Source organism: Pipistrellus kuhlii, unplaced genomic scaffold (assembly GCF_014108245.1).
Source record: "Pipistrellus kuhlii isolate mPipKuh1 unplaced genomic scaffold, mPipKuh1.p scaffold_m20_p_2, whole genome shotgun sequence".
NCBI lineage: Eukaryota > Metazoa > Chordata > Mammalia > Chiroptera > Vespertilionidae > Pipistrellus > Pipistrellus kuhlii.
The window spans coordinates 53,924,995-53,947,864 of NW_023425515.1; the positions used below are offsets into that span (position 1 = coordinate 53,924,995).

General features: G+C 43.9%; 1 protein-coding gene across 2 annotated transcripts in view; it reads right to left on the bottom strand.

Annotated features, from left to right (window-relative positions):
- Window positions 1-6,662: 6,662 nt before the first annotated feature.
- The window catches only part of UPK1B (uroplakin 1B), a 28,060-nt gene continuing 11,852 nt past the window's right edge, over window positions 6,663-22,870 (bottom strand). For both annotated transcript variants that reach the window (XM_036447014.2, XM_045583974.1), the window contains 6 exons: window positions 21,618-21,818; window positions 19,323-19,397; window positions 18,399-18,521; window positions 16,637-16,816; window positions 10,791-10,874; window positions 6,663-7,085 (listed from right to left, as the gene is read on the bottom strand). In XM_036447014.2, the coding sequence (XP_036302907.1) occupies window positions 7,035-7,085; window positions 10,791-10,874; window positions 16,637-16,816; window positions 18,399-18,521; window positions 19,323-19,397; window positions 21,618-21,818 (714 nt within the window). In that variant the 3' untranslated portion in view covers window positions 6,663-7,034. The remainder of the gene's footprint in view (window positions 7,086-10,790; window positions 10,875-16,636; window positions 16,817-18,398; window positions 18,522-19,322; window positions 19,398-21,617; window positions 21,819-22,870) is intronic.

Here is a 22,870-nt window from a genome sequence, read left to right on the forward strand (position 1 = left end):
TTGGACATCAAAATACTTAGCATGAAGACTGTTCTATAAGATTTCATTTTTTGTTTTTGTTTTTTTCTCTCTCATACTACCATGCATTGTACTCTATGGCTTGTAGTGTTTTTACATGCACTCTCTTGATCCTGTTGAATCTTGAGATAAGTAGGGTAGATGAGGAAGTGGGGGTTAAAAACAGTTGGGGGGTCTTTCCAGAAGTCCGTCTGTCAGTAAGTGGCAGACTCAGGAGGATACAAACTCAGGTCTCCTATCCACAGATCATTACACAATACTAGAGGCCCGGTGCATGAAAATTCATGCACTGGAGGGGTGGGTCCCTCATCCCGGCCTGCCCCCTCTCACAGTCCGGGAGCTCTCACGGGCAGGAGGCAACCTGGCGATCAGGGGAAGGTGATGCCCCATCACACCTCTGCTGCTGTCATTGCTGGTAGCGCAAGCCTCGGCTGACCCTGGTTACCTGAGCCTTGTGCGGCCCTGGATGGCTGAGCAGCCGCCATCTTTCAGGGCATGGCGGTCAATTAACATATTCTCTACTTATTGGCTGTGGGCGCTGCCATCTTTGTGACGGCATGACAGTCAATCAGCATATTTCCTCTTTATTAGATAGGCTTTCCTTCATCTAGGCTTCTCTCATTCTTTGCTGTAGTTTTTCTGAAACTATTTTTTGGTCCTAGTTCCTGGAAATATTGGTATCTTCAGGCCCTAAAGAGTATGTTCCATTCTCATTCAGTCTCTGACCTTTTACGGACATCCTCTGTTTTATTTTTTTGCCCTTTATGCCCTCACTTCTACTCAAGCTCCTATAAGACAGGTTTCCTGGGAACACCCAAATGCTCTGTGAGTGGACTCTTGGGTGAGATGAGACATTTTCTGCCTGACTCGAAACCTCACTTTCCCCAAGTCCATTATGTACACAGTCACTCTCAAAAGCCTTTAACATGCTCTTCAAGATGGGCCACAGTCAGGTACATTTCATCATTTATTTTGCAATCACATTCCAAACTTCTTTTAAAAAGTCTATTCCTTAGTATTTAAGCGATTGCCTTCTTGATTGATGTAGATGTCCTGAAGATGGTCTTGTAACTTGCTGAGAGGGCCTGATAAGTCTTAAAAGCATTCACAAGGAGGTGGCCAAGAGGCCCTTCCCCAGGGACAGGCAAAGGCTTCAGGGCTCCACCGACGGCTGTTGAAGTTGAAAATGCAAATAAAATTGTACCTTGTGTGTATGTGTGTGGTGTGTGTGATGTGTGTGTGTAATTTTGGATCTTGGGGAGAGATTGGTGAAGAGTGGGGCATAACAATAATTGAGTGCTAGCTTCTTATTAGTCAATTTCCTTGTGTGTGTGTTTTTTTTGTGTGTGAAACTTTCTAATAAAAATGTAGGTATATACATATTGCAAAGAAAAAACAGATTCAAGTGAGTAATTCCCCAAAGTCAGTAAGAGAAAAAGATAAGACTTGAACCCAGGTCTCTCTTGACTCCAATATCTGTGTGTGTGTGTGTGTGTGTGTGTGTGTGTGTGTGTGTGTTTGCCCTACATTGTCAGGAGATTATGAAATTTTTCTGTGAAGGCAGCATGGGCAGAGCTATCATTTGTAACTAAAAATAATACACAAACCCCTGGCTGGGGATGTCAGTTTGTTGGAGTGTTGTCCTGTACACCAAAAGGTTGTGGGTTTGATTCCTCATCAGGGCACATACCTGGGTAATGGGTTCCGTTCCCTGTGAGGACATGTGCAGGAGGCAACTGGTCAAAATTTCTTTTTTTCTCTCCCTCTCTAAAAATTAATAAAAAACATGTCCTTGGGTGAGGATTAAAATAACAACAACACAGAACTTGAGATGTATCCACTAAAACGTCTTATCTTCATGACCCTCGTACATTCTTCCACTATGGAGTAGGAGTTTTGCTGAAAAGCTATTACTCATAACTATTGTTTGAGGGCCAATTAATTTGGACCAATATATTTGGTCATTAAACTTACTGCAATAAATTGAAGTAAGATGACATTAGTTGGCCCGTTCCCAGGGATTACGGGCCAAGTGGAGTTCTCCTGTCGGCATCTCTTACAGGCTGTTAGCCATTCTGATGCACACTTTGCATAACTTAGGGAACCCTCCCAGATCTGTGTGAGGATAGACATGCTTTCCTGAAGCAGTTGCTGGGAGGCCAGGTGATCTGCCAAAAACATGCTGAGCTGGAGTTCGGAGCCAGGTATTTGACTCCAAAGCTCTTGTTCTTAACCACTTAATGGCAACAGATGACAAATACACAAAGAGAGGAAATAAGGGTGGGCGATTGGAGAGTGTCATGTCTTTTTAAAAACTTTTTTTTAAATATATTTTTATTTATTTATTTATTTATTTATTTATTTATTTATTTATTTTTTACAGAGAGGAAGAGAGAGGAATAGAGAGTTAGAAACATCAGTGAGAGAGAGTCACCTATCAGCTGCCTCTTGCACACCCCCTACCTGGGATATGCCCACAACCAAGGTACATGCCCTTGACTGGAACCAAACCCGGACCTTTCAGTCCGCAGGCCAATGCTCTATCCACTGAGCCAAACTGGTTTTGGCTATCATGTCCTTCAACCAACAGCCCCCAGGAACACATCTGCAGATAAATAAACTGGGATCATGACTCACTGCAGGGAGGGAGAACTTACCATGAGGAACAGTGAGGTATCTCAGGCCGAGGGAGTTAGAAAGAACCAATGGGAGCACGTGGGCTTGGCTTGGGTCATTTGGGGAGGGTCTGAGGAAGCAAGGTGGGATACTGCTCTAGGGGATCCTGTCAGAAAGCAGGGACAGTTCTGTGGCTGTGCACCTCAGTACGTTTTATCCATAGGGAGGGACTAGGAGGAAACTAGAGCTGAAATAGGTGAACACATAATAGCCACTCATCTCAGCCAAGAAAGAGTGTGGAGCACTTTGTGGGGGCATGGTGACCTTGTGTGTGTCTGTGCTTACACAGAATTGTGATGTGGCCTTGCTTTGCCTCCTTTTATCTTGGCCACAGAGTAAGCTTATCTGAGGTTGGGATTCTATGAGATTGCTTATATCTAATAGGAGAACAGCATGACCCAGTTGTGAGGGCCAGGCTAGCTTCTCACTGTCAGGGGCTTCTCTCTTTTTTCTTTTTTCAAGATGAACTCAGAGTAGAGGCCATTAGAAAGTAGGGAATGATGGCATCATTTCCTTTTAATCCAATTTTCTCCTGTGTGTGTGTGTGTGTGTGTGTGTCTGTGTGTGTGTGTTGGGAGTTGGTGGGGGGATGGAAGGAAACAGGGTTGGAGAAGAATCTGGGAACTACAAATTTGTCAGGAATCTTGCCTTTTTTCAAGATTTCTTTTGGATCTTTTCATTGGAAATGGCCATTTGAGCCTTATCATAAAAATGTCACACAGGAAAGCAAACTCAATAGCTTATAACTGGCCTCCTCTGGGTTTCTTCTTTGACTTGGTCTCAGGTATAGGACATGATAAGGATCTGGGTGAGGTGAAGAGAAACGAGGCAATACTATATACAGAGGGAGAAAGGAAATTGTTCAGTCAATAGAAATGAGGAACCAGCTCAGTTTCCAATTCCTCAGCCTCAGCCCAGCTTGCCAATCAGGTTGGGGTGGAAGAGAGAGATTAGATTTTCAAAATCACATGACTATTATTATTCCTTCTTTTCTTTATGGGTACCGGGGGAGTACCTGATCTGCTGCTTGGAATGGAAGCAGTTCTTATTTATTCCAGCGGATGGGAAAAAAAAAAAAAAAAAAAAAGCTACCTGCCTGATAACAGGAGCAGCAGGCTTTCTAACATTCAGTGTAAGCAGCCTGCCTGCCAGGAGCCTGAGTAGCAAGCTGGGGAGGAAACGGTCAACCCCGAATGACCCGCTGGTGTTGCAATCAGGTAAAACCTGCCCCAGAGTACGTCTGTCTGACACATTTCTGGTGCTAGGTAATACCTTTTCCTTGCCGACTTGATAAGCAGGGGAGCAGATGCTGGGGAAGTGGGAAGTTTCGTAAGATGGCTTGGTCTGGGTGTGCCGGAAGCCCAGCAGCCAGGCTCTCCCACTCTCTTTCCCCTCCCTGCACTGGTGGGGCTGGAGGTGCCTTTGATGAGGCTGGGCCTGGGCCTCACCCTGAAGGTGGCCTGGGACTCACTGGGAATCCCCTTTCTAGTGTCGGATGCCAGAAGGAAGAGGGGCAAGGCTGGGCTTCCTGGGAAGGCAGAGTGGGTGGAAGCAGGAACTGGGCAGAGCAGAAGCTGCCCTGAGGTTCAGCAGGAAGCACAGAAGCCCCGAATGACTGGACCTTCTGTAGGGGAATCTTCAGGCCCTGGTCCGTCTTAGCTAAGGTGGCCAGATGTCCCGCCTTTTGGCGGGACAGTCCCGATTTTAAACAATTTGTCCTGCGTCCTGTGGCGTTTTTAAAAAGATTCTTTCCAAAAACTGGGACTTTTAAAAAATGCCGCAGGACTTGGGACAAATTGTTAAAAATCGGGACTGTCCAGCCAAAAGCGGGACGTCTGGTCACCTTAGTCTTAGCCGAAAGGTGTGTCCTTCCCAAGTGTTGGGACCTGGACATAGTGGGTTCAGGGCCTTGTTTGCCTGTGGGAGAAGCAGAGCCTGTCCACGTACATCTGCAGTGGCACTGGCACCTTCTATGAAGGATGAGGCTGAGGCTCCACGCAGGAAGCTAGGTGGCAGTGGGTGGGGTAAGGATGGGGGGTAGGGGGAAGTTGGAGCGGCTGCTATCAGAGGACTCATTCTCTTTATAGTCGCTTCCTGGTAGAGAAGCGGGCGGTAGGATTTAAGGAGCAGCAGGTGGGCCATCTTGCCTCACAATGGCTCTTTGCTGCTCCCAGGGCTGGCTGACTCCGGTTCCTCCAACCAGAGACACATCTCAATTACCAAGGAAAAGCCCGCAGAGAAGATGAAGAGAGTGGGGACTAGTCACTCACCCCTTAGAATAAATTTGTTTTCAGAAAGGTTTTACTTTTACCTAGCTGACATCAAATCCCGAGGAGGATGGAACTTTGTGTGTGAAGCATAAAGCCCCGGAGGGCAAGGCAGGAGCAGGCAGCATTTGCTCAGCCAGTGGAGAGCGTGAGGACAATGGGAAACCTAGTCAGCCGTGGGAGAGAAGGCTCCAGAACACGGGAGCGAGTGTGGAAAGGGAGACAGGAGAGAGGTGTGTCAAAGCTTTGCCCAGAACCACCTTGGCCAGTTTAGCTCAGTGGATAGAGCATTGGCGTGCAGACTCAAGGGTTCCGGGTTTGATTCCGGTCAAGGGCATGTACCTTGGTTGTGGGCACATCCCCAGTAAGGGGTGTTCAGTAGGCAGCTGATTGATGTTTCTCTCTCACTGATGTTTCTAACACTCTATCCCTCTCCCTGCCTCTCTGTAAAAAAATCAATTATATATATACATATACACACACACATATATATATATGTATATGTATATGTATATGTATATGTATATGTATATGTATATGTATATATATATATGTATATATATTTGATTTTTATATTGATTATATATATATATATATATGGCTTTGCCCAGAATAAGTTTCTTCCCTCTCCTCCCCTTTTCTAAAAGACCATAGACAGAACCTTGTCAGCCAAGTGTACGTGTCATTTATCCTGACGTCCAAGCCCTGTCCTGGGAGACTGGGTGAGCCAGGGACAGGACAAGCTGGATGTGTGTCCGGACCTGAGCCTTTATTCAGACCCCTGTCCTGGGAATCAGCAGTCAGGCTGCGGCCTCGGCTTTCTCCTCGGGGGTACAGCAGAGGCTGCCCTCTGCTCCTCTCTTGTCTCTCCCTGGCCCAGGGCTCAGCCTAAGGCACAGGAACCTGGTCGGGGCATGGTATTGGGGCACTCCTTGTGACGGAGTGGCTGGGAATAGGACCTTAAAGTGACAGGCATCTTTTCTTCCTTGGAAACAAGTTAGTAGCTGGAGTCAGAGATGTTTCCAACCGCAGGAGGCAGAGGAATTGAGGAGCAGCGGCTCCATGGCCACTTCTGGGCCTAAGTGCAGCGAGAGCAAACAGTAAAGGTAAACGTAGAAGTTCTAACCATTGGACTGCACAGCAGGGTTACTGGTGTCCAACAGGAAACCCGCCCTTATTGAGTCCTCATCGCCTAAACTTCAGTTCCCAGGAATAACAACAAAAGAAAATGAACGCATGTAAAAGCCCTCTTTTTTTATAAGACAGATGTTGAATTACATGAGCTTCCTTCAGGGCCAGAAATAATTCAGAAGAAAAATATTTTGACAGTAAACACAAATCACCATAAATCCCCTATCTAACAGCTGGCTTGCTTCTCTATTTGAAAGGTGTTTCCATATAAAACAGGCCTCCACTTTGTCCCAGGAAGTCTACATACTTTTAATAATGGAAGATTGAGGCTACTAAACATACACCACTCTACAATGTCCGAGAGGAAGTCTCAGCCATTGCTAACTCAGGATTGAGCGTGGTCCTGGGGAGTAAAAGGGTCCCAAGCTAGCATTAAAAGGATCACTCAGGTCTCCACAGAAATAAAGGCAAAATATATATTTCGGCACTTTTTCCTTAACATGGACAACACTGAGATGTTCTTTCACATGGACAACACTGAGATGAATGAAAGTATTTGAAGGGGTCTTGTAGAAAGCAGGGAGAAATACAGGCAGATTTGCTGTCTACACACGGACTTGGCTGGCTGGGATAGCACAGGTTCCTGTGAATGTCTTTACACCCCCAAATGAAAACTAAACAGGGATGAGAGACATTATTACCTACTTTCCAAATCCTCCCTCTCTTTCAGTCCATAAAAATGTTGCAGAATCCTAGGGTGAAAATGCAGGTGGAAAGAATTCCAGGAGCCAGAGAGCCTAAAGGACTCCGTACCCACTGACTCAGCAGCTTGAGGGAGAACACAGGTTCCTGTGGGCACACATGGAATATTAGGAGAGAGTACAGTTCCAGCACCGAATCCAGAGTCCGTGGGAGAGGTGGGACTGTGGTGACACTGTATTCTTAATATTCAATCCTGCTCCAGTAGAACATGGTACCCAGAAGAACCCAAAACTAGAATATAAAAGACAGGGGAAAAAAAAAATAGGGAATTAGTTTAGGAACATGTCATACTTGGGGAAAAGTGATGTTAGGTTCATTCAAGTTTTGACACTAGATTTTTAAGGGTAATCTTCCCTTAAGCAATGCCAGTCATTTCTATGTCAAAATAGCCCCCCTGGGAAATTCTTCCTTTTTCCTATCAGGGCTCATTACCCTCCAGTGCAGTGATTCTCAACCTTTCTAATGCCTCGACCCTTTAATACGGTTCCTCATGTTGTGGTGACCCCCAACCATAAAATTATTTTCGTTGCTACTTCATAACTGTAATTTTGCTACTGTTACGAATCATAACATAAACATCTGTGTTTTCCGATGGTCTTAGGCGACCCTGCTAGCAGTTCTCAACCTGTTGGTTGAGACACCTGGGTTCATAACTGTAGCAAATTTACAGTTATGAAGCAGCGATGAACATAATTTTATGGTTGGGGGTCACCACAACATGAGGAACCGTATTAAAGGGTCGCGGCATTAGAAAGGTTGAGAACCACTGTTCTAGTGGATTCCTATGTCTAGTCTGTATCATGTTTGGAATATGAGTTTCTTGCTTCTAATATGAACTTCTCTTTCCAGGGAGCTCTTTCTTTCCCCTCAAAAATGCTTGTGTCCTGGAAGAGCTGTCCCCCGAAGAACTCAAGAATTTGCCTCAGATAAGGGGGTAGGCTATCTGGGTCCTGTGGCAGACCTGCCACTCACTCCCTGCATCTGTAAAGTAATCTGAGAACATCTTCACCAATCCCAGAGTGAGAAGGTTAAATGAGAAAGGAAGTAATAATAATAGTGCTTAATGTTTATTGATAACTTACTATACACCAGGCACCATTCTAGTTGCTACACATGTCACTCAATTCAGTGCTTCCAAAACCATAGGAAGAAACTGAGGCAAAGAGAAGTTAAGTAACTTGTACTCGAGGTGGTAGAACTAGTAGGCGGTGAAGCTGGGCGTCAAGCCCAGGCAGTCAGCCTCTGGGTTTGTCTGTGGAACCCCTGTGGGAGGGCCTCCGGAAGGAGCCAAGCACCGGACGTGCCCAGGAGCACTTCTTAAGCTCCATTCTTAAGAACGCTGCTGACTCTCTCTATTCCTTGTCAGCTAGGAGTCTGGCTGCCTACCTAGCTACTGTTGTGGGGATGTGACATGATGCCTTGTCTCTAGCAGGCCTTCAATAGATCTAGTTCCCTTTCTTATTTTGAATGTCTAGGGGACTTCCACAATCCAGAGTCCCGTCCACTTGATGACTGCAGAAATATCAAAGGTTTCAACTGGACTGGAGTTCTAAGATCCTCAAAAGCCTTTAAACGTCAGCCCATATAGTTCCTGCTAACATGGCATAGTAGAAACTTCACTGTTATAATTTTTCATTCATTCAAAGGGTTTCCAAGCACTTACTGTAGGCCCTGCTAGGAACTGGGGTACACAAAGCAGCTGGTTGCTAGATTTTGGGCAGAGACAAACACCTCAAAGAGGATCAGTTCTGAGCTAGCAGTGTGTGCGGGGTGCCTGAGGGATCACAGACTTCTCCAAAGAGGTGCTTTTCTCCCCCTTCCTACCTCACCCAGTTTCCCATCCCCAAACCCAACATTTTTTAAAGTGTGGTGCACAACACCTGAATGGGCCGGTTTAGGGGTCCTCGAAGCAAAAATATTTGCATAACAGTATTAATAATGTATTTTTACTGTTTTCACATTTAAATGGATGGTGCAGAGGCAGTGGAAGGTAAAACTACTGGCATCTTAGCAAAATTCAAGGCAGAGGCACTAAACGGTATTATTTGAAATTGCATTCTTACTGCTCTGCACTTGCAGAAAAAAAACAAAAACCAGTTTTGCTGAGAATATTACAGTTGTTCCCCTTCCCCCCTGACCCAGTTCCCACCCCACCCCAAGCCTTTACCACCCCATTATCTGTATCCATGTGCAATGCATATATGTATACTATAATACTCTCAACAATAAAGATTTTTTTTTAATTGCTAGTTTTACTTGAGATTGTCCTTGACAGAGAAGTAAAAATTACTAATTTTATTAAATGTTCATCTTTGAGTACACATCTTTTTAACATTCTATAGGACAAGAAGGAAGCATGCATAAAGCAATTTTGTTGCAAGCTGAAATACAATGGTTGTCTTGAGGAAAAGCTCTTAGGCGATTGTTTGAGTTGTGCACTGAATTGGTTATTTTTCATGGAACACCATTTTTACTTGAAAAAATGACTAACAGAAAAGCTTTGGTTGTTCAGAGTTGGGTGTCTGTCACTTTGAGAAAACTGACAATATTTGTTGAGAGTGATACATTTGAGCTTTCCAACAAAAATTATAAAACTTGTATTTGTCCCCACATGCTTGACAGCATCCCAATGCTTAAGTTCTTTTCTAAAGTGGCAATGTCAGTGAATGCGATTTCTTAGTATCGCAGAAAGAAATTGACCAACATTTGGAAGATCTACATAACACTAAGAACCAGTATTTTCAAAGATAATCAATGTTATAGAATCATGCACGGGCAAAAAGATTTATGCCAAAAGCAAGCCAAGCCAACGCAATGTATCCTAATGGAACAGAGTCTGAAAAGTTTGTTGACATAGTATTAGATTCCATATGACAACTAACCCTCACAATACCACTTTTCAGGTTTTGGGTAATACCAAGGAAAACTCACATTTATCTTTAGGTAAGGCTATTGAAACATTCTGTTGTTGTTTTTTTCCAACCACATATCAGTGTGCGGAATTTCAAATCCTTCAACCTAAGCAACATATTATAACGAATGGACTGAAAAACAAATGTGAGAATCCAGCTGTCTGCTATTAAGCCACACACTGAAGAGGCTTTAAAAAAAATGTAAAACAATGCCACTTTATCACTACTTAGTTGTTTAGGAAAAACAGTCATTTCTCCCACAGAAAAGTGTGTTGTTAATGCTAATATACATTTTGACATTTCTGTGTTACTCTCCAATAGTGTGAAAATCCATAGAGATAGCCCCACAGACAAAAGCTCTTGGGAAACCTCAATAACTTGAGAGAGTAAAGGGGTCCTGACACCAAAACTCTAAGTCTGCTTCCCTAATGCAATGACTCTTTATCTTGACAGCAAATTAGAATCATCTAGAAAAAAAAAAAAATCCTGGATCCTACACCTAGATCAACTGAATTGGCATCTCAGAAGTTCAGGTCCTGGCATGCTTTGGGTTTTCAAGCTCCCCCAAGAAGGTTTTTATGCGCAGCCAGGGCTGAGAGCCTCTGCTCTGCCCTCTTGCTGTCTGTGCATCTAATAAGTCGGGCAGTGGGACAGGTGAGACTGCCCGAGGCAGCTCTTTGGGCGGAGCTAGGCAGGTCAGTGTCTGGCGGGAGCCATCTAGATAGATAGCAATCTTTGATACCTCAGCATAATGAGCTAATGAGATCTGAGACCTGGAGGAGCAGGCAATCACTCTGAAGGATCTGGTTAACAGGGCACATCTTTTTCCTGAAAGGCAGGTAACTCCCACCTCTTAAGGGACGCTGCTGTCCTTGCTCAGGTGCCAGCAGTTTCCTGACTAGCTCTCGGGTCCAAGGTTTGGTTTCCAGATAGTCTAGTGAGGTTGGGCTAACGAAGGGCAATCTCAAAGTTTCTCCTTATCACCGTCCTCTCAGAAATAAAGCATGTGCCAGGAAATACTCACAGTCCAGCAGAGAATGGCAAATCCAAACCAGGCAACCCCCCAGGCATGTCGGTTCATTGGTCCAGAGATTAGTTCATAGCAGCCCTGGAGGAGCGGGCAATTCCACATCGGAGTGAGAGGAGCCAGAAAACAAAAAGATGTAAGAGATGGGTGAGGCAGTGACTGTTATGTGAATCAAAGTCCCGTTTAACATGACCAAGCTATTTCCACACCCCATGGACAGCCAGTTATTAATAGTACTTTGCCTGGGAAATCCTATATAATAAAAGGCTAATATGCAAATTGTGTCATCTACCAGGAGTTCAACCAGCAGGCAGGCTGGCCAACCACCCATGTACCCTCCTGCCTGGCCACCCATGCACGAATCTATATCTATATCTATATCTGTATCTATATCTATATCTATATCTATATCTATATCTATATCTATATCTATATCTATATCCTCAGTGGCCAGATTATTATGCAATCAGAGATCACAATAATCTGGCCACTCAGTGTGTGTGTGTGTATATATATATATATATATATATATATATATAGATAGATAGATTCGTGTAAACTAAGGCCCGGTACATGACATTTGTGCACTTGGAGGGTGGGGAGTGTCCTTCAGGCTGGCCTGCACCCTTTAGCAGTCTGGGAGTCCCCAGGGAATGTCCAACTGGTGGATATCCTTAGTGCTGCCGTGGAAGCGGGAGAGGTTCCCACCACCGCTGCTGCACTCACCAGTCTTCAGTCCAACTTCTGGCTGAACTGGGCTCCCGCTATGGGACTGCACTGACCACCAGGGGGCTCCTGTGTTGAGCATTTGCCCCTGGTGGTCAGTGCACGTCATAGCAACCAGTCGTTCCACCATTGGATTGTTCCACTGTTCGATTTGCATATTACCTTATCATTATATAGGATATAAAAGCCTAAGCAACTGTTAAGACCAGTGGACTGAATGACTGGTCAACGGGTCGCTGTGATGCGCTCTGACCACCAGTGGGCAGATGCTCAATGCAGGAGCTCCCTTCTGGTGGTCAGTGTGCTCCCACAGCCAACCTCCCATGGCCAGCCAACCTCCCGTGGTCCTTCCCCCTGGTGGGCTGGCCCAGATTGGCCCAGATCAGGGCTGGATGAGACACCCTGATCATCCCTGATCACCAGCCAGGCCGAGGGACCCCACCCGTGCATGAATTCATGCACCAGGCCTCTAGTAGAAAATAATCCTGTTGAACAACTCCTCTATATCACATTTACTTGTGTCTTTATTATTCAATCTAAGCAGCAAAGGTTTATGTTATTTTTCTGTAATTACCTCTGATTAAAGCATTTTTTTTAAAGTGTGGCTATTTTCTTTTCTGTTTTTAATTTTTCCTTTATTGATTTTTCAAAAGAGAGAATGTGAGAGGAATAAAAAGACAGAATCATTAATGAAAGAGAAACATCATCTATCAGCTGCCTCCTGAATGCCCCCCAGTGGGGATCAAACCTGTGCAATCCAGGCATGCATCCTGACTGGAAATCAAACCTATGACCTTTTGGTTCATGGGTTGACACTCAACTGCTGAGCCACACCAGCTGGGCTGTTATTTTAGCTTAACATCCCCCCCCTCCCCCATATTGAATATGTGTGTAATGTAAAGGAAATCTTAATGAAATTTGAATTTTTTCCTTTCCAAAAGATTTTATTATTGATTTGTTCAAGGGCAGAGTTGCTTTTTGATTTGTTTGTTTTTAAATAAGAGTGCTCTGTTCTTTAAAAATCAGAGGTGGTTATTGTCTTAATCATGAAAGGGACCCCTATATCATGCTTTCTAAATTTTCATTTATCATCATATTTCAACATATATTTATGTGAGACCTTGAAGAGGCTGGGTGTGCATGCAAAAGCATGATTCATTTTTTTATTAATCAAATTATTTATTCATGCATGCCATAATCCAGTAAGTTTTCACATATGGCACACTCTGTTCTAGTCACTATACAAAGTGCTGGAGTGATACACACTTGTAGGGTTAAACCTGCTCTCTGACTGCCCTCCACTAAGCCCTGGGGATGTTCTTTGTTTAATGCAAAAAACAGCTGGTTCCCTGAACCACAGTTTCACTGGAAAATGTCCTCGAATGGCTGACCTTGAAGTTTAGGCTCCCCCTAGAGGCTACAGGTGGCCACTTGAGATTCTGTCCTTTCTGCCCCTGCCCCAGTCCCTTGTTAATCCATTGGCATGCCCTGCCTTTGCTATGCCTTGATTTCTCCCCAATTTATTCTTCTCCATCTATGTCATAGGTACCTCCAGTCATCTAAATGCTCAAATGAAAACTCTTGAAATTACCCTTAACTATTTTTCTCTTATTTGACTTCAAATATCTCAAATCCAGACACTTAGTACTTCCTGCTACCAGCTTGGTCCTCACTCCAGGATCACTACAATAGCCTTCTAACTGGTCTCCGTGGGGACTGAGTTCACCCTTGGCACTCTACTAGTCTTTACAGTTGCCAGAGGGATCCTTGTAAAACATGAGCCAGATCACTTTGCAAAGCAGCTCAAAACCCTCCAATGGCTTCCCATCACCCTTCAAGTGAAATCCTAAGCCCTTACAATGGCCCACAGGTACTGGATGATATGGCCCTTCCATGTTGTAGAATCTCTAGAATCCAGAAGCTGGGGGAACAGAGAAAGAAACCAGTTTCACTGCCAGAAGCTATCTTACTGCAAAGCTAGTGAGTTTGAGCTGCAGGGCTGCTCATTTGCAAGACACTTTCAAAGCCCTGCACCTGAGTGCATTTTTTTTTTTTTGGTTGTTCATTCTCATGGAGGGTATTTCTTTCTTTCTTTCTTTCTTTCTTTCTTTCTTTCTTTCTTTCTTTCTTTCTTTTTAGAAAGAGAGAGAGTGGAGGGGGAGAGACACATAGAGGGAAATATCAATGTGAAAGAAACACATCGATCAGTTTGCCTTCTGCACAGGGATCAAGCCTGCAACTGAGGTATGTACTCTTTATTAGATTTGAACCTGGGATCTTTTAGTCTGTGGGCCGATGCTCTATCTTCTGAGCAAAACTGGCTAGGGCTGTGCATGTTTTAATTGTTTTGCCTAAGGAGGACCATGCTCTACAAATTTTATAAGCTTCAGTCCTCACAAAACCTTGATCCATCCTTGCCTTCCACTCTTCCTTCGCTCATTCTGGCTATACTGATGTCCCTCCAAAAAGTGAAGAATGCTCTTCCTTTAGGATCTTTGCACTTGCTGCCTCCTTTGTTTAGAACCCTCTTCCCCAATCTCCTTTAAGCGAGGGTCTCATTTCCTTACTTAATTCAGAACTATGTGCAAATATCATCTCAAGTAATGATTACAAAAATATCATATCTGACACAGCTGATAATTCACAAACACTCCCATATTTATTGTTCACTTGATCATCCTGACAATCCTGGGAGTGGTCATTTGTCCAATAGTCTCTATGAGGCTATGGGATGGGCACTCATCTGTGACAAGACAGAAATGGGTCTTTCTCTCATGGAGCTCACAAACAAAAACCCAGTTTTTCCACCTCTTCTCATTTAGTGCCTTTTCATCATCACTGTGGTGTGTAACTGGACCTTTCTTAGCTCCATCCATCATAACGTTCTCGAGTGTAATGATTTAAACTTGCCTACTTGCATTTCTGGGGCAGATGGACCATTATTCAAGAATAAGCATATCTGCATCTGACATGCTATGTAAAATTCTGGTTCATTTCTATTCTTACCACATTTATGATGACTTCTCTAATCTTGTTAGCATTCACTTGTACAATGTAGAAGAAAATGACAACATGGATGTTGAAAACAGAACCATTCATATCTTAATTTGCCCACCAACCAAATATTTATCAATGCCTGCTTTGTGTCAGGCATTATGCTAAGTAGTGAAGATACAGAACTAACTAGAGGCCAGTGCACAAAATTCATCCATGGGGGGGGGGGGAGGTGTCCCTCAGTGCAGCCTGGACCCTCTCCAATCTGGGATTCCTCTCACAATCCAGGACTGCTGGCTCCTAACCGCTCGCCTGCCAGCCAGCCTGATCACTCTCTAATCACTCCCCTGCCAGCCTGATTGACCTAACTGCTCTCCTGATGGCCCAATTGCCCCCAACTGCCCTCCCTTACCAGCTTGGTTGCCCCTAACCTCCCCTGCTAGCCTGGTTGCCCCCAATTGCCTTCCCCTGCCAGCCATCTTGTGTCCATATGGGGGTGGCCATCTTAGATGTTGGAGTGATGGTCAATTTGCATATTACTATTTTATTAGATAGGATAATGCATGGCCCTCAAAGGAGACTAATAGAAAAAACTAATAGGAATAAGTATTTATAATATAGTTCCAGGTGTCATCTGCAATAATAGAAGAGAGGTATATGAGGCACCAGGGTGGCCTATTTGTAAGAATCTGGGGAACAGGGATGGGGAGAATTAGAAAGGATTAATAGATAAGAGATTATGTTGAGGTTGAAGGATGAGCGAGACTGAGAAAGTAGGAACACAGGGGGTCAGGGTAGGAGAGAGGAATTTCAGGATTCAGGAATTTGGGGAGCAGGTTAAGTGATAAAGAGTTTGTAGTTGTGCAACTGGTGGGTATCAGAGGTGGAAGTGTCAAGGACAAGGTGAGGCCAAGGAACTGTAAGCATTTTCTGACTCCCAAAAGTGATAATTACATTGTGCATTATAATTATAGGCAATACATTTAATTTTTATGCAGTGTAACTATAACCGATTAAGACGATTCTAAAGAACTAAATGAGGATTGATTTGAATGACTCTGCAAAATAATCTGAACCATGTCCTTTTCTGATGGATTTGACCATTCCTAGGCCAGGCACCCTTCCGGGTGTGGCTGGATGGTCAGCAGGGCTGCCCTTCATGCTGGAAGTGCACTTTCTATTATTTATTCCAAGACTAAAGAGTTGGGCACTTCTCAGTTATTTAACAGACTGGCACACAACTAGCTTTCCTCCAAGTGGTTACTTGCAAAGCAGTGCACGTCATCCCCGAGGCTGGCTGTACAAGTGTGAGCATTCTCTTCAGGGCTTCATGGGAATGTCTCCAAGTTCTCTCTTGGCTTGGAGTCTGGCTCTGGAGCCAGACTGCTCGCATTTGAATCCTGACTGGCATTCGCTACCTGTGTGGTTTTGGGCAAGGTATCCACTGGAATGTCTGTATTTCAGTTCGTCATTTATAAAATAGGAATCATACCTGTGGGCATTAAATGAATTAATATATGTATGGCACTTGGAACAGTGTCTGACATTCGATAAGTTACTCAGTAAATGTTAGTTTCCATCATTATTATATCATCCTCATTAGGCTGGAGACACCTTTTCAAAAACCATCTGTATGTAAATTACCTTCTACCCAAATCATTATTCTAACGTTTTATTAAGATTATCCTGTATGATTACTGAATAAGGAATGTGGATACATAATTACGGCATTTACCCTCAGCAATTTTCATTGCTTTGGAACTGGCAGATCATTCCTTCCAATTTACATTTTGCAAAACTAGAGCAAATCTTTGCTTAATGTAAACAGTTTTTGAGACACCACTTCTATACATTGTACGAATCGTTTTTCCTTTAAACACAGTTGGATTTTGCTATTGCAATTCTCACGTTCTGTTAATTTCATTAAAATGTGAAATTTCCCCCATCAGCTCTCGATCAGCATTCACATATTACTAAGAGAAGAAAATAGCATAAGGCTTAGGAAGAAGAATGCAAAATTCCTTACTGAGAGACGATTACCTACCGTAACCAGTATGTGGCTCATGAAGAGCAGAAGAAACTCCTGGCAGGCGTTGGGGGTAGGGGTGGGGCGGGGGACTCACCTGGCTGTGATAATAACCAGGCACGCCTAGTTTGCAGGCATCCACGTTGAGAGGTTCTTTCAGCTTGTTCATGACACAGCACTGGCGAGGCCAGGGATAGTCCGCATCGTTATTCTCCGTCCGGAAGGCAGATGTGTATTTCTGCCAGTCTGATGGGCCGTTCACACCACAGCAACCATCCTGTGGGCAGATGAGAGATACAAAATGCTCTTCCATGGTCCTTATTAGAGCCATCAATGCAGCAGCTGAGATTTATGGAGAATGAAGATATAAAAGTGTATCTAGTTTACATTTACTCAAAGTGCCCCAATGAGAGCTGAAGGTATCGATAACTTACATTTTAGAGTTTGTAAAGATATTTTTATATTTATTATTTTACTAGCCCTGAATGGGCTTTGTAACATTTGATAGGTCATTTGAACTCTCTGAACCTCAATTTCCTTCATTGTAAAATTGGGATAAATAAAGTACCTACCTCATAGAGCTGTCGTGAGAATTAAATTAGTTAATACACTTAACGTGTTTAGTACTCTCCTTGGCCCATAGTAAACCCTCAATAAATATTAATACTTAAGAAATACAATACTAATATATATATATATATATATATATACACACATATGAGCATAACTAGGCTCATATTACATATGAAAAAATTGAAAATCAGGAAATTAAAATTTCTAGTGGGAAGAAATTATGACTAATTCTTTTTGTTTTACTTTTCTGTATTTTTAACATTTTTTTCTGCAGTAAATATGCATTACTTTTATAATGGGATAAAATAAACTGAAAAAAATAATCTAAGCCTGTGACACACAGCTGTGCCCCTACATAGGGAAGATCTATTAACACATAGCTAACTTCCTTACACTCTGGACAGAATTGAGGATGGAGGATAAAACACAACTGATATCACTTTTCTTCCATTTTATAAATTCTGCTAGAATACTTCAAGGGAAGAAATGAAACCTATGGGCATTTCTTAAGTTTTACAATAAATATATTCGAGCAAACTTGATGGTAAATCAACTACCTTTAAAGCATGTCCCTTTTTGCCAGTGGAGAGTGAGAGAATTCAAAGAAGAAGTGGAGGCCATGAGGGAGTTTACTGATGACAGACTGAAATGTCGGTGTTGGGGTGGTATCAGGGGTGGGGGTTTGGGAGCAGTGTGAGAGTTGGGCTATATAGGGGAGAAGAATTTGTATCCGAACAGCAATGGAGAGGTGGCAATATTTTGAAATACTTGGATTTTTATGACATTTGAGGTAAACTTGGATAGGAAGTAGAAACAACTGGGTGATCAAGTCAAGTCATGACCCTTGGTCCTTAGGAGGACTGGACCATGGAGGTGTGAGAAGGCACTAACTAAGCAAATGGACAGTGACTGCACTTGAGTTCACTGTGAGGCAGAGGAGGCAACTTTTCATTTTAATGTGAGTGATGCCTCAATTTTAAGAGGCAAAGTGTGTGATTAATCTAAATTTTTTGACCATGTCATTATCTCTATCCATTGCAAGCTAATCAACATCATGGCTTGAAATAAATATAGATCCAGGGATCCCTCTGAGTCATGTGTACACCTCCTGTCCCCTGCTGGTAAATAAGAGCATCATCTGCACTTGCCTAGGTCAAGTCCCTTTGTGAAGGAAATCCCCTTAGCAGCTGTCGTCCTCACCCTTTGACTTCACTCCCAACCACACAAACACTTTTGGGGATTTTTCTAGGCACAAAATGGCATCTTCCCATGATCACAGCTATTACCTGGAGCATAAGCCTGTCCCAGGTTCGGGTGACTCCTTTGTTTTTCCACTGGTCATCGTTGTTTGGAGGGCTGTTGTTTTGGTACCTCTCCAGCATCTGCTTCAGGAAGAGGTTTGGTGTGAACTACAGAGGGAAGAGGCAATACAAGAGAGAGTTCGTTAGCACAATTACTCCCAAGAAGGCAAAGTGATTTGCTCGGCACATTGCTGTGGGCACTGAACACTGTTTCCTGGAGTAAATATTGTGCTCAGAGGCACTGACTAGGGTCAGGGGTGAGTATGAGGCTGCTCTGGGTGGCTTGGCTGAAGTCCCCATGTAGGGAGAAATCCCCATCTTCAAAGAAATCCCCGGGAGACTGGGTGGACAGGCATTGCAGGGTGGCTCAGGCTAGAGATTGGAGAAAAGAAAAGAAAGCAGGATGCTGAATTGAGAGGAAGTTTTAGACGTGGTGATTGGTGATTGTCCTGTTGGTGAGCAGTGGCCCTGGCACAGTGGTGAAGAGTATGGGGTTACAAGCTTGGACCTGGGAGTCACACTGTCTGGATTCAGGATTCCCACCTGTGTAACCTTGGAAAGTTATTTTACCTTGTTAGGTCTCATTTTTTCCATCTATAATTGACAATAGTGATAATACACATTTAATAGGGTTCTTATTTGGATTAAGTAAAATTGTTTATTTACTAGAGGCCTGGTGCATGAATTCATGCACTGGAGGGGTCCAGCAGGCCCACCCAGCTGGGGTGAGAGGCCATGAGTGTTTCGGTCATTTTACTATTTGGTCAATTTGCATATTACCCTTTTATTATATAGGATTTTTAATGTGCATGCTAGAGTGCCTGGTGTGGAGTAAGAGCTTAATACATATTAATTATTATCTTATTATAATAATGATGATCTGTATCTATGCTCTTGGGATTTACTCACAAAGTCGCGTTGTGTTGCTGCTGTGATACAAGATGCCACTTCAAAGCCATAGACGATAAACATCATAATGAAATACTGGGAGGAAAGAAAAAAAAAAAGAGAGAGTTACATTTACTTTCAAGGGAAGATTTTTTTAAAACAAATAATTGCTGTTTTTTTTCAGTACAGAAGTGAGCAAAAGTAGGTCGACCATAATAAGAAATAATACAAGAATAACCCAACTGTTAGCCTACTTTTAGCCACCCCTGTATAGTCATATAAATATAATCATCCAATTATTTATTTATTAATTTTTTAAAAAATTTTGTTTTTATTGATTTCAGAGAGGAAAGGAGAGGGGGGAGAAAGATTGAGAAACATCAGTGATGCCTCGTACATGCCCCCTCTTGGGGACTGAGCCTGAGACCCAGGCATGTGCCCTGTCCTGGAATTGAGCTGTGACCTCTGGGTTCATAGATTGATGCTCAGCCACTGAGCCACACCGGTCAGGCGTTCATCCAATTATTCACATGGTTATTCAACACACTCTGTGATCAGCTGCTTGGAGTAAGACGTGGTGCTAATCAGCTCAATCCTCTCCTTTTCCTCAGAGAACCAATGCTCACTGAATATAGAGCTTTCTCAGCCGAATCTCCTGCATTTCTATTTTAACTGAGGAAAACAAAAATAAGAGAATGAACTGATGTGTGTACGTGTGTGTGCGTGTGTGTGTGTGTGCGCATGCGTGTTTATGTGTGTGTATGTCACCCTCACACCACACTGCCTCTATTTAGGTCTGGAAAATACCTGAACAACAAACGACCTCTGAATCTGGGATGGTGACTATTTGCAAGAGTTCTGTGTCTGCTTTCCTCAGCCCTGCACACACACTTTTAGACCTTGTGTTCTTCTGGGAAGGGTACCTAGGTCAGTGCTGGTGGGAGAGCGCAGGGAAACCTGTTCTTCCCCTGAGCACCAGGCCCGGAAGAAAGCTTTGGCTGGGGGTAAACAGCAGGGGCACCTCCAGAGGCCTCACAGCATTTTCCTCCCTGTGTTAGCTGCTGCCTTGCTCTTTGTCAAGAGCTTGGCTGGCTTCTGTGAAAGAAGCTCAGGAACCCTTTGAGACTCTCTGGGAAGGAGGTACAGTGTGCACATGTTTTCTATGTCAGCCCCTAGTAGGGCGTCCTTGTCCTTCTCCTCTTTGGGGGCATGGTGAAGAGTGTTCTCTCCCCGCTCAGTTCTTCTGGCCGCATCAGGCACACATGACTGGCCCACAGTGAGACTGAGATGCAGCTGAAGCATATCTCTAGGGACATCTGTCCCTCTCCTATCTTTCGCTGCATTCCTTTCCCCACCCTCCAAAAGTGGAGGTTTTTGCCTGGAACTAACTCACACTAGGGAACTAGAGAATGTAAATGGTCTGCATTCCCTGGGTGCCAGGACAAGGTCAGAGCACAGGAAGAATGAACCAATAAGCATCTAAGTTGCAGGACTGGTTCATAAACATGGAACTCAGGTCCGGCAGCCTTAGGGTAGGAGAGTTGTTTCCGGTTGGGGCGTTGGGGGTGGACCCCATCACAGTGTGCAAAACTATTGTCTTGAGCCTGAGGGCAGAGAGTAAAGGTCTTGACCCAGGAGCCCAGGGTTCTTAAATCTTCCAATTTTTGCAAGATATCTCAAATTTACTTTCTCAAGTCAGGACATGTGGTTTGGGGCCAAAGAGCATCTGTAGGTGCCCAGATCAGAGCCTCCACAAGTAGGTGGGAGCCGAGGCTGTACCCTAGGCTCTTCTGGGATCCCTGGAAAGCAGAGGGAATGTGAAACACTGTAAGTACAGGACAACACACAAAATCATTGGCCTTGAGCTAAAAAGTATCAGACAAGGCTTGTTTTCTCTGAAAAAATCTATGTATATTTTGGATTTTATATGTTAATCTTAAATCCTATATTTTGTATCCAAGTTTTAATACTAATACTATAGTAGTTAAGAGGAAAAAAAATCTAATTATGAAGTTCTCTGTCCTTTGGCCTATGAACTCTTGCCTGTACCAGTTGGGTGCATGCAGTTGGAGAAGCACAGGTCTGGAAAATATTCAACAAGGTCACCCTTGGGGGTCTTCTGCACTTGTGATAGCAGAAGGCATCCTTGGCCCCACTGGGTCATGCCTCACTGCAGGGAGAGTCTGCTCCTCCCTCTCCCATCTCACCTGGCACCCTCTTCTCCCATAACCCCATGAAAGCATTGTGCTCAGGGAAGAGGAAACAACCCATCAACATCGGTCCAGGAGTCAACTGTAAAGAGATTCAAGGTCTTACCGCTAGGAGAAGTTTCCTGCTAGACTTTGCGATGCCTACGATGCCCAGCACGGACAGGCAGAAGAGGCAGATGCCAACGAACATGCCGATCCAGGCTGCCCCGTAGATGTCATCGTTGTCAGTGGCTTCAAGCAGTGGGTAGAGGCTGTGTTGGTCGGATACAAAGAAGATGCACTCGGCGGTCAGTGCGATGCCACACATCTGGGGGCAGAGGGGCTTCTGTCAGGATGGTGGGAGAGCAGCATTGGGGAGGGATGGAGAAGTGGGGGTAGGAGGGAAGAGAGACTGATTCTATCCCCTACATAGGATTCAAACTCCTCGTGGTCAGGAAATCAAACAGCTCCTTCCAGCCTACTAATGGGTTGCATGCCTCCATCCATATGTTGCTCTCATTGCTATTTGGGAAAAGACCCAATTTCAGACCATTATTAAGTTTTGGGGGCATGGGCCACTCAAACAATGTCTTCTTGTATGACAGTAATGTCCCCGCTTCACACCTGCATCCAAATTCCTGGATTGTAATATTGTAACTGGTCCCAGTCATCTCAATCAGTGCCAGTGAACCACTGAATGTTAGAGCTGGAAGGACTTGGTGATTATCTTTCCCCACCTTCTGAGTCACACGGAGTAGGAAGCAGGGCTGGGCCCAGAGCCAGCGGTCCTGATTCCTCCCTGCTCGCCCACCACAGTGTGTCCCACAGCCTGGCCTCTGAGCTACTCTCACATCCCTCAGTGGCCTCTGTGTGATGAGAACAAGCAGACACAAACATTTGCCCCCAACAGTCTTAAAAGCAAATGAAGGTGAAATAGGAAAGAAACACCAGAGCAGGCATGTGGTGGGAGTGTTTGGACACCGGCCTTTTACATTCCTCTGCTTTAAACTTAAGGAAATATCTATTTTTTTCCAACCTATTCTTTTGATATATTACATAGCTATCTATAATTACTTATAAGTTAAATTTGAGCTAGTATATTTCACTAACACATTTCTTAAACTGAAGAAAAGAAGTATGGAGCCAGTAAGTATATCATCAGTTTCCTTTAAACTTTTACTTTTTAAAAAGATTTTTAAAAACCTAAGTTTTAGAGAAAGAGAGAGAGAGAGGTAGAGAAACACCAATGCGAGGAAAACATTGAGAGGCTGCCTCCTGTATGCCCCCCACTGGGGATTGAGCCCATAGTCCAGGCATGTGCCCTGACCAGGAATCAAATTGACAACCTTTTGGTGCATAGGACAACACCCAACTGAGCCA